The sequence below is a fragment of the Scyliorhinus torazame genome, chromosome 16 (genome assembly GCF_047496885.1).
Source record: "Scyliorhinus torazame isolate Kashiwa2021f chromosome 16, sScyTor2.1, whole genome shotgun sequence".
Classification (NCBI taxonomy): Eukaryota; Metazoa; Chordata; class Chondrichthyes; order Carcharhiniformes; family Scyliorhinidae; genus Scyliorhinus; species Scyliorhinus torazame.
Window position 1 is genome coordinate 136,385,884 of NC_092722.1, and position 16,232 is coordinate 136,402,115.

General features: G+C 58.2%; 1 protein-coding gene across 1 annotated transcript in view; it reads right to left on the minus strand.

Annotated features, from left to right (window-relative positions):
* Positions 1-16,232, minus strand: part of adgra1b (adhesion G protein-coupled receptor A1b) — an 827,468-nt gene that overhangs the window by 322,645 nt on the left and 488,591 nt on the right. Inside the window, exon 8 of the mRNA XM_072479133.1 lies at positions 734-898. Within this exon, the coding sequence (XP_072335234.1) occupies positions 734-898 (165 nt within the window). The remainder of the gene's footprint in view (positions 1-733; positions 899-16,232) is intronic.

A 16,232-nucleotide genomic window follows, 5' to 3' on the forward strand; every position in this document is an offset into this window, starting at 1 on the left:
GGGAGAGCACAGTCTCGAGGCCTCCTTTGAAAGTCGTGTGAAATATCAATTTAAATGATTTTACCTTCAATTCCCGTTTTTAATTACATGCTGAGAGATTTTAGTGATGGGAAATGGAATAGTTTCCACCAAAGGTAACATTTAATCATCAGGGTACCATGTTCAAAGGGAGCAGAGTTTAAAAATGAGTGCTGAAGTGTGGCCAATCTTTGCAACAGCACCAACTTTGTACCATATTTACGGTCAGTTTTATCCTGGGTAACTATGCTCACTCCGAACCGGGTTGACACTTTCCAGCACATTTTTCGATTTTTAAGTTATAATGAAAGATTATCGACCTCAAACGTTAACTTTGTTTCTCTTTCCACTTCTTTCCACGATGTCGCCAGGCCTGCTGCTGACTATGACCAGCATTTTCTGTTTTTATTTCAGATTTCCTATAACTGCAGGATTTTGCCTTTGCCACTTTCCAAACTCAAGCTTATGGTGAGTAGATAAAAGAGACATTCATGCCATCAGGGTGTACTTGAACTCAAGTCTTGAAGTGCTTAACCCGCTACAGAGCTAACTGCTGATTTAACTGCTGACTTCAATCAGCAACATGCGACATTTAACAACTAAATATTTTCTCTTTGCAACTTGGCATCGAGAACCTTCATTTCTCTTTCTATTTTTGGAAAGTAGTTTACTTTTGTAAAGTTGGACACTAATAACTGCTTATAGCTGTACATACCTGAAGTCCCCTTTATTATTGGTCACTCGTTCTGCAGGACAGTATGGTGCAGCAGTTTCTAGCACCATAAGCTCTACCATTTTGCTGCTGTTCCCACGGGAGGTAGTGATGAGGCACTCCCACTCTCCTGTTGCATCAACATCGATGTTGGACAGAATCAACTCACTGCGTGTATAAAACAAAAGTCTTGATGCACCAGTGATTTGCAGAACTTTAGGTTTATTTTGACAATTGGGGTGTGTGGCGAGGGGGTAGTTGGTCAATGTGCTCTTTGGAATGTACATCAGCATTTTATGATTCATTCAGTTTAGACAATGTCCTCAGAGCTTTTAAAACCTGTATACCATCAATCATACCCGAACTCCAAATATTTTCTGTGCCTTCCCAATGCTTGGTTTAGAAAGTAAACACAGATCGCTGCATAGAGTCAAGGAGAAGGTGGGGGATGAGGAGGAGGGGGGTGAGGAGGAGGGGAGTGAAGAGGACGAGGATTAGGGGGGGGCCGTGAGGAGAACATTGCTTTAGTTGTGTCTTGATGTGAATTACTTATAAGCCACAGTATTGCTCTTTTTAACTTGGTGAAGAAATGCCACTACCATCTTAAAAAGGGTTAAAAGACGGCAATTGTTTAGACCAGTAGGAGTTACGTTGAACAGGGACTATATACAGAAGCAGCAGTTTAAACATACCTATTAATCAAATGCAAGTTTGAGCATTCATACTGGCCGCTAGTTCACTCTAGCCAGAATACTCCAAGACAGATTTAAGATAACATTAGCATTTCAAACAATTGCCTATATGTTTACAGGACTACATTTTCACCATCTCTATTCAGTCATGGCGCATGAAATGTAATTAAATTAATTTATTTTCATTGCATCTGAAGAAATGAAGTAGAATTCTTCCAAAAGCGTTCTTTCCTTCTTCATCAGATTAAGTCAGACAATCTAAACTCGTCATTATTCCACAACTTTCTTCAGTGAATGTACAGGATTAACCAACAACAACTTGCATTTGTACAGTACCTTTAAACATAGTAAAATGTCCAAAGTCATTTTTCAGGAGCAGTGATCAGACACATGTTGACAGTGAACCATATGGGAAGGTAGCAGGGAAGGTGACTAAACGTTTGGTCAAAGAGCTCATCACAATGGACGTATAAAATTATCTTTAAATATTTTTCATAGCTCGGACCCTGCAGAATGCACAATTGTACACCAAAGTGCTCAAAGAAAATGAGAAAATGCCACAATCCCACATGGACAATCACAGTCACACTTCAGCTGAATCTTCACATCCCTCTTGCAAATGCTGCATTCTTGCATATTGCGGAGAATTGCATCCCCGCCGGGTCGGAGAATTCTGCCCATATATTTCTATTTCAGTTTTAATTGTGATAAAATAATGAAGGTTGTTTTAGAACGGCCCCTTTAAGGGTTGATTATTCGTGGGGCACAAGTCTCGCCTGGGGCCTATGGCATGGGAGCATGCGAACCCTAGCCAATGTGGAAGGAGTCAAGGAGTGAAGACCCGTTTTCCAACTGCTCATCCTGTTCATAATTAACTCTGTTGTTAGTTCCAATAAATTACTTATTGTTGTTCAAGAAGGCTCCTGGCTGATACTTTGTGCGACTACAACGGTGAAGAGTTGTCTTTATACCAAAACCATTGTCGTAATTTAGACCTTCTCCTGATCCTCTTCACTCATGGTCACAGTTGAATTCAATGTTCATGGACACCATCAGTGTTATGATTCAGAGCTGACAGCTTTATGCTTACTCTGAATAGAAACAGTTATCGAGCTATTTTACACCATAGATATTTTTATAAATGGAGGGAAGATAAGGCAGCTTCCCTGAGCATGACATCTATATAACCCAGGAAGCACCCTTGAAGGATTGAAGAAGTGCCGGGTAATTTCATGCAGTGACTGTACATGGCGTTAACTGTTGAGGAGCCATCTCATGACATTTTTCCATTTTTGAGGCTCTGTTTAACAACAGTAATGCCTTTGAATCATAGAATCATAGAATTTACAGTGCAGAAGGAAGCCTTTCAGCCCATCGAATTTGCACCGACCCTTGGAAAGAACACCCTACTAAAGCCCACGGCTCCACCCTATCCCCATAAAACAGTAACCCCACCAAACTTTTTTGGACACTAAGGGCAATTTAGCTTGGCCAATCCACCTAACCTGCCTATCTTCGGACTGTGGGAGGAAACCCACACAGACACGGGGAGAAGGTGCAGACTTCACGCAGACAGTGACCCAAGCCGGGAATCGAACTGGGACCCTGGAGCTGTGAATCGACTGTGCTAGCCATTGTGCTACCTGATTTGTTATGCTCTTGGTGTAGCATAAGCGGCTTCCTTGTGGTGCACTTGACAAAGGAAGGTTCAGACGTGGAGATAACTTCAACATGTTTATTAAATTATTTACACTTCTATTACTCGGGTTCGACACTACTGCTAATCCTACTATAGTTACCCAGACTGACTAACCAGTTGCTGCAATCCACGTGGTGGGAGTGATATTGAATCAACCCTGTGTCTGTACTCACTGACTGTCTCCACTGGAAAGAGGCAGATCATGTGTGTGGTGTCCTTTATATATGAGTTGGTGTAATGCCCTCCTGTGGTCGTGTCAACTCTGTGTGTATTGTGAATGTCCATTGGTCGTGACCTATCTAACTGATCTATTGGTTGTGTGTGTGATGTCTGAGGTGCTCCCTCTAGTGTCTAGCTAGCCTACATGTATTTACATTGATGCACATCACCACACTACCGTGCTGCCCTCTAAGATAAGACTGCAATGTAGCAGTTGTTCATGGACGGCTGTCTCGTTGCATTGCCCCACCTTTTTTGGAGTGGTACCCATCACGCTGTTTGTAGCCAATTACCTTTCTCAAAAACTGGAGGGAGATGTTTTTTGTCCTTTGTTGACTATGGATAATTACCAATGCAGCAAAAAGCAAGGAAACAGTTGACACACTCAATATAGGATTCACAAACGGAAGCAGTATAATTACCATTTGTGACAGTCACATTGACTTACAGATGAAGGAATTTGCTGCATCTGGTCCAAACAAGTTTTTTTCAGGAAGGACCACATTAAGGTACTGTTGCACCCTCAATCCCCTTTGATCAGCAAACATTGTATAACAAAAGCATACGTGATTACTCCAGATACCTTTGCTCAGGCATACAGCAAGACCATTCCTCCATAAATCTGTGCAGCAGGATCTGCACTTGAGCATTCCAACACTCGCTGTATTCAAGGCATGTACCTAATGATAGTTCCTGTCAGCTGCAGCTCTGAGATTGCTATGCAGAAAATCATCATCAGCCACAGCTGAAGAAGGTAACCCTGATTTCTAAACAGCTGTCACATGGGCTTTTTGTGTCTTCAAATGATGTAGAAATGGTGCACTTATGCAAAATGAACACATCATGGTGATTGTCAGAATATTTCACGCTGATTTCAATGACGATGGCCAGAATTCTATCAGCAATCTAAAGGTGCCTCATCTAGGCCCAGTGGTGTGTCTTGAGCCCCTGCCAGTATGCTGTGGGATCATAGAGGCTATTTTACCAGCAGCATCCAATTAAGAGGCCATGACCAGGAACACCATCCAATGAAGGGTGACAGCCTGCCCTTCCAAGCTGCCAGTTCAATCAGAGGGCCAGCAGCTCTGAAGTCCTAGCAATAGAGGTGACAGCTGCCGAACCTGCAAGGAGAAAAAGAGTACCTCCATGTTGAGATGCTCTCACAGGTAAATAGGAATGTTTATTTCTGTGCTGAGGCCAGGCAGACCTCGACAATTGGAAGAGTGGTTCCCTCCAACAGCAGCATCTCAAAGGCCATGGCAGGCCAGAAAGGAATATCGACCCTCCCATCCCTGGGAGACAGCTAAAATGCTGGCAGTCTCATAAAACATGTGGTGGGCAGCCACGATGCTGCTTTTCCCAAAGCTTTTGTAGTCCAACATTACCCACACATTAATGAATTAGATGCCCTTTCCAATTAAAAAGGCCATGTGTTTGGTTTGAGGAGGAGCCTCAAGGTACCATCTATTCCCCCCATTGGAATTTTATTCTCTGTAAGGGCAATTCTTTGTCCATGCTACACAAGGCGCACGTCCTGCTATGCCGGGAGAATAGTGGGAGATATGCTAAACAGGGGGCGGGATTCTTCATTGCCGACGCCGATATCGTAATCGGTGATTGGGCGGAGAATCCCTGTTTACGACCGGAACGGGAGCGGCGCCTGTTTTCGGATGCTCCGCCCCCCCCCCCTCCAAAATGGCAAAATCGAGGAGTACGCTGCACGTCGTTGGGACCGCCTCAGGATATTACCTGAAGACCCTCTCCCGATGTTCCTCCCCCGATGGGCCGAGTTCCTGACGGCACAGGTTACATGTGCCGGAGTGGTGGGTGCAGACTGTAACCAGCACTGCCACAGTCAGGGGGAAGCCGTGCCGCTGGCTGGGGGCGGGGGGGGGGGGGCTTCAGAGAGGGAGAGGGAAACTGGTGGGGTGGCCCGCATGCGCGGCCATGGATCCGACAATGAAGACCGTGTTTTACGTAGCACAGCTTTAGCCCCTCACCGGTCAGAGGGTCGGTGCTGGGGCCTCACCGATTTTTTTGGTCATAAAACTAGTCACTTCCTCTGGACATAGCCTCAAAATCGGAGAACTTTGCTCAGGTTACTGAACAGAGCACAATGCTCCCAGCATGCTGCACCCAACTTAAACTGGTTTACACCTTCGTTGGGCGTGAACCAGATTAGCATATTTAAATAAGCATTTAAATATGCTTTACCAAGCTCCCGGTAATCTCCCTCCGCTGGCGCAGCGAAGGCCAGCAAGAATCACTACTTGTCTCCACCATGTGGATGTGATGACGATGCTGGGGGACCCAGAGGCCATTGGAGCCCCTGAGTGGTCGGCGACATGGCAGGGCAATGCTGGCACTGCCATGGATGCTGGGGACACTGTCAGGTTGACGCTGCCAGGGGGTGGTGCCTGAACAGGGGCGGGGTCTGTAGAGGGCAAAAAATGGGGGGGGGGGGGCATTATAGTGGGCGGGACATCTGGTAACCCCATAGTGGGCTGTCGCACACCTGGAGGTGCTGCTGGAATGGCGATGAGGGAAGTTGGTGGCCTGATGCTGGCGAGAATGGGGAGCGGTCTGAAGGACCACCTAATGGGGGGGGGTGATCCTTGGGGGGGTAGTGCAGTAGAGGGGGTTGATGCCAGTGAGGATGGTGAGGGGGTCACTGTAACCCCGGTGCCAGTGATGTTGGGGATGGGACGGCAGTTGGGCTGGGGGGGGGGGGGGGGGGGGGGGTAGAGGGACCTGTTGCCAAAAATGTTGGTGCGGGGGGGGGAGGATGGGATCTTGGCTGACACAATGCCCTTTTAATAAATTGCACCTCATTTCCTGCCGGAGACCAGGGGCGAAATTCTCCGTTATCGGCGGAAACTCCGCCGATCGGCGCAAAAAACGGCGCAAATCCCACTTGCGTCACGTCATAAAAATGGGCCGATAGTCTGCGGCCCGAAATGGGCTAGCAGCGACGTAACGGGATCCGCGCTTGCGCAGTGGTTCACGCCGTGCAGCGTCATACGCGCTGCACGGCGTGACGGCTCATAAGGCCGCGCAGCTCCCCCCCACCCGACCGGAACAGCCGACCGCAACACCCGACTTGATGGCTGGCCGTCGCTCAGCCCCGAGGTTCGAGTCACGCGATGTGGAGGCGCTCCTGGATGCGGTGGAGCAGAGGAGGGACGCCCTGTATCCCGGGCACGGCCGCAGAGTTGCCCCACGCCACAGCCGGCGTCTGTGGAGGGAGGTGGCAGAGGCCGTCACCGCTGTGGCCCTAACACCACGGACAGGCACCCAGTGCCACAAGAAGGTGAACGACCTCGTCAGAGCAGGCAGGGTGAGCGTCCCCCCATATCCCCCATATCCCCTCTCCCCCAAATCCCCCCCTCCCCCATATCCCCCCCCTCCCCCATATCCCCCCCTCCCCCATATCCCCCCCTCCCCCATATCCCCCTCCCCCATATCCCCCCTCCCCCATATCCCCCCTCCCCCATATTCCCCATATCCCCCCTCCCCCATATCCCCCCTCCCACATATCCCCCCTCCCCCATATCCCCCATATCCCCCCTCCCCCATATCCCCCCTCCCCCATATCCCCCCTCCCCCATATCCCCCATATCCCCCATATCCCCCCTCCCCCATATCCCCCATATTCCCCCTCCCCCATATCCCCCCCTCCCCCATATCCCCCATATCCCCCCTCCCCCATATACCCCCTCCCCCATATCCCCCCCTCCCCCATATCCCCCATATCCCCCCTCCCCCATATCCCCCCTCCCCCATATCCCCCATATCCCCCCTCCCCCATATCCCCCATATTCCCCCCTCCCCCATATCCCCCCTCCCCCATATCCCCCCTCCCCCATATCCCCCCTCCCCCATATCCCCCATATCCCCCCTCCCCCATATCCCCCATATTCCCCCTCCCCATATCCCCCCTCCCCCATATCCCCCATATCCCCCCCTCCCCCATATCCCCCATATCCCCCCTCCCCCATATCCCCCATATCCCCCCTCCACCATATCCCCCATATTCCCCCCTCCCCCATATCCCCCATATCCCCCCTCCCCCATATCCCCCATATCCCCCCTCCCCCATATCCCCCCCTCCCCCATATCCCCCATATCCCCAAGTGAATCCAGCCCTAACCTTAACCTCTGCAATGCACGCGCAACCGATGGCGTGCATTCATATACCTGCCTAACACTGTTGCCTTTTACCCCTGCCACCCCCCCCCCCCCCCCCAGGAGAAGCGCGCACACAACAATAGGGATCATGTGAGGACTGGAGGAGGGCCCGCTGATGAGAGGCCACTGACCGTACACGAGGAAAGGGCCCTGGAACTGGCTGGCGGACCTGAGGACCGGGAGGTTGCTGATGCAGAGGTCGGGGCCCCACGAGCAAGTGAGCCACCAACAGCCCGTCCCCATATCCCCCCTCCCCTATATCCCCCTCTCCCGTATCACCTGATCACTGCCTGATGTCTAACCATGCATGCTTCATTGTGTATCGCAGGACCAAACGTCCAGGCACCCATCCCCGCAGATGCAGACCGCCCGCAGGATGCCCCTCGGAGACCACGGGAGACGGAGAGACCCGCACCCTCCAGCATGCGACGCCCGCAGGATGCCCCTCGGAGACCACGGGAGACGGAGAGACCCGAACCCTCCAGCATGCGACGCCCGCAGGATGCCCCTCGGAGACCACGGGAGACGGAGAGACCCGAACCCTCCAGCATGCGACGCCCGCAGGATGCCCCTCGGAGACCACGGGAGACGGAGAGACCCGAACCCTCCAGCATGCGACGCCCGCAGGATGCCCCTCGGAGACCACGGGAGACGGAGAGACCCGAACCCTCCAGCATGCGACGCCCGCAGGATGCCCCTCGGAGACCACGGGAGACGGAGAGACCCGAACCCTCCAGCATGCGACGCCCGCAGGATGCCCCTCGGAGACCACGGGAGACGGAGAGACCTGGAGCAACAGGGAGACGACACCCCCATCACGTGCGGGAGCGACCACCCAGCGATGAGGGGGGCAGCCACAGGCCCCCGTCACATCCGAGCCAGGACACCACTACCCAGGACACCACTACCCAGGACACCACTATCCAGGACACCCCTACCCGGGACACCACTACCCAGGACACCCCTACCCGGGACACCACTACCCGGGACACCACTACCCAGGACACCCCTACCCGGGAAGACGAAATACCGGACAGTGACTCAGAGTGGATGGGTGGAGACGAACCCCCACCCCAAAGTGCCATGGACTCAGAGTGGGACGAAGAGCACGACACAACGCCACTGCTGTCACCAACACCCTCCACCATCGCAGAAACACTCACCACGGTTGGGCACTTTAGTGATGAGGCGTCTGGTACACTCACTGGTGCGCACAACACAGCCGTCCCGGTACAGCAGGTGGAGGTAGGAGCAGCAGAGGGACCGGGCGGTCGGAGGGCAGCCCAGGCCAAGCGAACATCTGCCGCCCAGATGGATCCCGGGTTCCTGCAGTTACCACACCCACACATAGATCCGATGCAACCACCGACACGGAGACGAGCGAATAGGGTGACGGGTGGCTTGCGGCGGCTGCGGTCGCAGGTGGAGGAGTCCACCCGCGTCCAGGAGCTGGGAGTGGTCCCGGTCATGCGTGCCACCCAGGCTGACACCGCACGGGTGGCGTCCGCGGTGGAGGCAATGGGTGCGACGGTGTCAGACATGGGGAACGGTTTGCGAGGCCTGGGGCCTTCCATGCAGGCGGCGTCTGTGGCCCAGGAAATGGCTGCCCTCTCACAGGAGACCATGAGCCAGTGCCAGCGCCAGATGGCAGAGGCGCTCAACGCCATAGCCCAGTCTCAGCAGGCCATGGCCCAGTCTCAGCAGGCCATAGCCCAGTCTCTGCAGGCCATGGCCCAGTCTCTGCAGGCCATGGCCCAGTCTCAGCAGGCCATGGCCCAGTCTCAGCAGGCCATCGCTGAGGGCATCGGCGCCAGTGGCCATGTGCGAGCTGGCGTCGCACTGTCGCAGACAGGGTTCGACAAACCCCCTGGGCTCCATGGCTGCAAACCTGCAGACCCCTGTCGATACCAGCACGGGCCTCCAGGACTGGCAGCGCCAGATGTCGGGGGCGCGTCGGATGGCCAGTCCGTTCGCATCCCCCCACCCATGTAGAGGCCTGGGGGCCATCGGGCACCCCGAGGGAGGAGGAGGTGGTGTGGTCCGTCCCGGCTCCCTCTGTAGGGGAGGTCCCGGTACACCGCGACACCTCGGACTCCCCCCCTTCCGTCCCAGGTGCATCGGGTGGGCAACGGGCAGGACAGGCTGGCAGCTCGCCATCCCAGTCGCCCGGGCCGCAGCCTGGCCCATCTAGGCCAGGACGCCCCAGGAAACGGCCGCCAAAGGGATCCAGTGTCAGAGGGCAGGAATCACAGGAGTCCACCTCCAGTTCTGCTGTACCGTCTGGGGAACCACGTAGACGTAGTCAAAGGGCCCGTAAGGCCAAACAATTAGACACTGAGTAAGTTGGCACGGGTGCAGGGCACAGATGAGTTTTAGGCGCTAGGGCACGTGCATGAACTCCTTTGGTTATTAAAGTCATTGTTACACCTACCGAAGCTGCCTTTGTGCTCTGTCCAAAGTGTGCGGGGGGTGTCATGTACGTTGAGCGCAAGTGTGTGTGTGAGGGGTGGTCTTACCTCAGCCCCAGGTGAGTCTGCCCCCTTCCCCCTGGGCCGCCATCAACATCCCCCGGGCAGAGGACGGGACCGTGCGCTGCAGTGTCACAGCCGCATGCAGGGATGGTCCGGGTGGATGGTGGTACTGTGGCCATGGGTCAGACATAGTCCAACGATGTAGAGCCAGGAGCTCATCGGAGGCGGGTTGTCATCATTCTCCATGGCCTGCGATAGACACGCGTCCACCCGCAACTGGGTGAGCCCGGCCCGTTGTGCCGCCGGTGGATCGGCAATTGGGGGTGGGGGGGTGGTGTGCATGCGGGTGGGGTGTGTGGGGTTGGGGAGGGGGGTGAGGGTGCTGGGTGGGTGGATGGGTGGGGGGTGTGGGTGGTCGGCTGTTGTCATGGTGTGCGGTCTGTGGCCATACTACCCGATTCCCACGCCCATCTAGTCAGTGAAGCGGGCGTCTATCAGTCTGTCCCGTGCCCGCTGGGCCAGCCGGTAACGGTGGACAGCCACCCGTCTGTGTCTACCCCGTCTGCCCTGACCATTGCCCCCATCCCCCCTCATCTGGGGAGGACTGGGCCTCTTCCTGCTGCTCCTCCACTCCGCCCTCCTCTGCCTGCAGCACATCGCCCCTCTGCTGGGCTATGTTGTGCAGGACGCAGCACACCACAATGATGCGGCCGACCCTATCTGACCGATACTGGAGGGCGCCCCCAGAGAGGTCCAGGCACCTGAAACGCATCTTCAGCACGCCAAAGCACCTCTCGATCACTCCCCTTGTCGCTACATGGGCATCATTGTAGCGGTTCTCCGCCTCATTGCGTGGCCTCCGTATAGGCGTCATCAGCCACGATCGCAATGGGTAGCCCCTGTCGCCCAGCAACCAGCCCCTCAGCCGGGGATGGCGTCCCTCGTACATGCCGGGGATGGATGACCGCGACAACACGAATGAGTCGTGTACACTGCCTGGGTGACGGGCGCAGACGTGCAGGATCATCATGCGGTGGTCGCAGACCACCTGTACGTTCATCGAATAGGTCCCCTTCCTATTAGTGAACACGGCCCTGTTATCTGCAGGTGGCCGCACGGCGACGTGCATCCCATCGATCGCGCCCTGGACCATGGGGAACCCGGCAACGGCAGAGAAGCTCACGGCCCGGGCATCTTGGCTGGCCCGGTCCACGGGGAAGCGGATGTAGCGGTGCGCCATGGCATAAAGGGCATCTGTCACTGCCCGGATGCACCGATGCACCGATGTCTGCGATATGCCGGACAGGTCCCCACTCGGTGCCTGGAATGACCCCGTTGCATAAAAGTTCAGGGCCACCGTAACCTTGACGGACACGGGGAGAGGGTGTCCCCCGCCAGTGCCACGCGGTGACAGGTGTGCCAGCAGGTGGCAGATGTGTGCCACGGTTTCCCGGCTCATCCGGAGTCTCCTCCTGCATTCCCGGTCCGTGAGGTCCTGGTATGACTGCCGGGGCCGGTACACACGGGGCGCCCTCGGGTGCCTCCGTTGCCGTGGGGCCGCGACGTCCTCCTCCCCCTCCTCGTCCTGTCGGTCAGGTGTCCCTGCAGCCTGGGCGGCTGCCGCCTGCCCCTCTGCGGCAGCCTGCGCCGCCTCTCTGGCACGCTCCTCCTCCTCCTCCTCCTCATCCAGGGCAACATAGACATGAGCGGCTGCCACCACGGCGGCCAACATCGCTGGATGGTCTGAAAACATGACGGCCTGGTGGGGGGGGAGGGGAACGACGACATGTCATCATTGCCCATATCCCCTCCTCCCCCCAGCCAGGTGGCATGGACCGCATGGGTCCAACTGTTGGAGGCTGGCACCTGGCCAGGTGGACCAACTCATTTGCCCTCCCATCACCCACCCCGGCACGGACCCCCCCCCCCCCCCAACCTCCACCCCGGCACGGACCCCCTCCCCAACACCCACCCCAGCACGGACCCCCCCCCAACCTCCACCCCGGCACGGACCCCCTCCCCAACCCCCAACCTCCACCCCGGCACGGACCCCCCCCCAACCTCCACCCCGGCACGGACCCCCTCCACAACCCCCAACCTCCACCCCAGCACGGACCCCCCCCAACCCCCAACCTCCACCCCGGCACGGACCCCCTCCCCAACCCCCAACCTCCACCCCAGCACGGACCCCCCCCCAACCTCCACCCCGGCACGGACCCCCCCCCAACCCCCAACCTCCACCCCAGCACGGACCCCCCCCCCAACCTCCACCCCGGCACGGACCCCCCCCCCCCAACCCCCAACCTCCACCCCGGCACGGACCCCCTCCCCAACCCCCAACCTCCACCCCAGCACGGACCCCCCCCCAACCTCCACCCCGGCACGGATCCCCTCCACAACCCCCAACCTCCACCCCGGCACGGACCCCCTCCCCAACCTCCACCCCGGCACGGACCCCCTCCCCAACCCCCAACCTCCACCCCGGCACGGACCCCCCCCCCAACCTCCACCCCGGCACGGACCCCCCCCCCCCAACCCCCAACCTCCACCCCGGCACGGACCCCCTCCCCAACCCCCAACCTCCACCCCAGCACGGACCCCCCCCCAACCTCCACCCCGGCACGGATCCCCTCCACAACCCCCAACCTCCACCCCGGCACGGACCCCCTCCCCAACCTCCACCCCGGCACGGACCCCCTCCCCAACCCCCAACCTCCACCCCGGCACGGACCCCCCCCCAACCTCCACCCCGGCACGGACCCCCTCCACAACCCCCAACCTCCACCCCAGCACGGACCCCCCCCCAACCCCCAACCTCCACCCCGGCACGGACCCCCTCCCCAACCCCCAACCTCCACCCCAGCACGGACCCCCCCCCCAACCTCCACCCCGGCACGGATCCCCTCCACAACCCCCAACCTCCACCCCGGCACGGACCCCCTCCCCAACCTCCACCCCGGCACGGACCCCCTCCCCAACCCCCAACCTCCACCCCGGCACGGACCCCCCCCCCAACCTCCACCCCGGCACGGACCCCCTCCCCAACCCCCAACCTCCACCCCGGCACGGACCCCCTCCCCAACCCCCAACCTCCACCCCAGCACGGACCCCCCCCCCCCAACCTCCACCCCGGCACGGACCCCCTCCACAACCCCCAACCTCCACCCCGGCACGGACCCCCTCCCCAACCTCCACCCCGGCACGGACCCCCTCCCCAACCTCCACCCCGGCACGGACCCCCTCCCCAACCTCCACCCCGGCACGGACCCCCTCCACAACCCCCAACCTCCACCCCGGCACGGACCCCCTCCCGGCACTCCCCCGGAGCCCAGCCTACTCTAACCACCCCCCCCCCCCCCGCCGCACACACACACAAGCCGAGACACACCTCTCCTCAGGCAATCAGTCTGCGGCCACGCCATTTCCTGCCCAGAGCCAACCCCCCAGGCCGTCACTCACCTCCTCGCTGGTCGGCGTGAGCCTGGAGCACCGGGTCACGCCGATGAAAAGGAGGTTTGATTCACGTCGACGTGAACGGTCATCACGTCGACGGGACTTCGGCCCATCCGGAAGGGAGAATATCGGCAGGCCGAAAATCGGCTGCCTTGCGCAGACCCGTGACATTCTCCGCGGCAGCGGCGCCATTAACGCCCCGCCGACTTTTCTTCCTTCGGAGACTTCGGCGGGGGCGGGGGCGGGATTCACGGCGGCCAACGGCCATTCTCCGACCCGGCGGGGGGTCGGAGAATGACGCCCCATGCTTAGAAATATTTTGGGAGAATTCTGCCCTCTAAGTTGAAATACTCTTCATTGCTAAATTACTGTATTTGTAAACACAATAGTTAGAATAAAATCAATTAAAAAACATAAAAGATGCTGACACGTTCTGCTTGTGTTTTTCATCTCGGGCTTTCTCATTCACCACTTTTTTCTCTCCTCACCTCTCCCAATCCCCAAACCCCCGGGCTCATTCAGTCAGGATTCTGAATGAGAGCCGATTGTGCTCCCTGACATCCCCACTAGCCACCGGTCTGCACCCTGACCCTCCCACTGGCCACCAGTCTGCACCCTGACCATCCCACTGGCCACCGGTCTGCACCCTGAGCCTCCCACTGGCCACCGGTCTGCACCCTGACCTCCCCACTAGCCACCAGTCTGCACCCTGACCCTCCCACTGGCCACCAATCTGCACCCTGACCCTCCCACTGGCCACCAGTCTGCACCCTGACCCTCCCACTGGCCACCAGTCTGCACCCTGACCCTCCCACTGGCCATCAGTCTGCACCCTGACCCTCCCGCTGGCCACCGGTCTGCACCCTGACCCTCCCACTGGCCACCGGTCTGCAACCTGACCTCCCCACTAGCCACCAGTCTGCACCCTGACCCTCCCACTGGCCACCAGTCTGCACCCTGACCCTCCCACTGGCCATCAGTCTGCACCCTGACCCTCCCGCTGGCCACCGGTCTGCACCCTGACCCTCCCACTGGCCACCGGTCTGCACCCTGACCTCCCCACTAGCCACCAGTCTGCACCCTGACCCTCCCACTGGCCACCAGTCTGCACCCTGACCCTCCCACTAGCCACCGGTCTGCACCCTGACCCTCCCACTGTCCAGTCTTGACCCTGACCCTCCCATTGGCCAGTCCTTCTGCACCCTGACCCTCCCACTGGCCAGTCCTTCTGCACCCTGACCCTCCCACTGGCCAGTCATTCTGCACCCTGACCCTCCCACTGGCCAGTCATTCTGCACCCTGACCCTCTCACCGGCCAGTCCTTCTGCACTCTCACCCTCCCACTGGACAGTCCTTCTGCACCCTCACCCTCCCACTGGACAGTCCTTCTGCACCCTGACCCAGCCACTGGCCAGTCCTTCTGCACCCTGACCCACCCACTGGCCAGTCCTTCTGCACCCTGACCCAGCCACTGGCCAGTCCTTCTGCACCCTGACCCTCCCACCGGCCAGCCCTTCTGCACCCTGACCTTCCCACCGGCCAGCCCTTCTGCACCCTGACCCTCCCACTGGACAGTCCTTCTGCACCCTGACCCAGCCACTGGCCAGTCCTTCTGCACCCTGACCCACCTACTGGCCAGTCCTTCTGCACCCTGACCCAGCCACTGGCCAGTCCTTCTGCACCCTGACCCTCCCACCGGCCAGCCCTTCTGCACCCTGACCCTCCCACCGGCCAGCCCTTCTGCACCCTGACCCTCCCACTGGACAGTCCTTCTGCACCCTGACCCAGCCACTGGCCAGTCCTTCTGCACCCTGACCCACCCACTGGACAGTCCTTCTGCACCCTGACCCTCCCACCGGCCAGCCCTTCTGCACCCTGACCCTCCCACTGGCCAGTCCTTCTGCACCCTGACCCCCCCCACTGGCCAGTCCATCTGCACCCTGACCCACCCACTGGCCAGTCCTTCTGCACCCTGACCCCCCCACTGGCCAGCCCTTCTGCACCCTGACCCTCCCACCAGCCAGCCCTTCTGCACCCTGACCCTCCCACCGGCCAGCCCTTCTGCACCCTGACCCTCCCACTGCCCAGTCCTTCTGCACCCTGACCCACCCACTGGCCAGTCCTTCTGCACCCTGACCCTCCCACTGGCCAGTCCTTCTGCACCCTGACCCTCCCACTGGCCAGTCCATCTGCACCCTGACCCTCCCACTGGCCAGTCCTTCTGCACCCTGACCCTCCCACTGGCCAGTCCTTCTGCACCCTGACCCCCCCACTGGCCAGTCCTTCTGCACCCTGACCCACCCACTGGCCAGTCCTTCTGCACCCTGACCCTCCCACGGCCAGTCCTTCTGCACCCTGACCCCCCCACTGGCCAGTCCTTCTGCACCCTGACCCACCCACTGGCCAGTCCTTCTGCACCCTGACCCTCCCACTGGCCAGTCCTTCTGCTCCTTGAGCCGCCTAGTTGTCATTTCGCTCGCTTGCCAATCTTCCCAGTCCCGACCATCTACCCAGCAACCTCTGTTGCTCCACCGCCCTCCCACTCTTGACTCTCCTGCTCACTGCTTCCCTCTCCTTCACTGTGAGCAAGGGTTCAAGAGATGAGTGGCAAGAGTCAGGAAGCAACCAATGGAGTGCGAGAAGAATTAAGTTGCAGGGTTGTGGAGGTAAACCACAAGTTGGCAGAGGTGGCCACCTGGAAAATCAGTGAGTTGGAGGTTCAGCAGCCACCGGCGGGTAAACCAACAGGAAGGTTGGGGAGCAAGAGCGGCTCCAGTGAC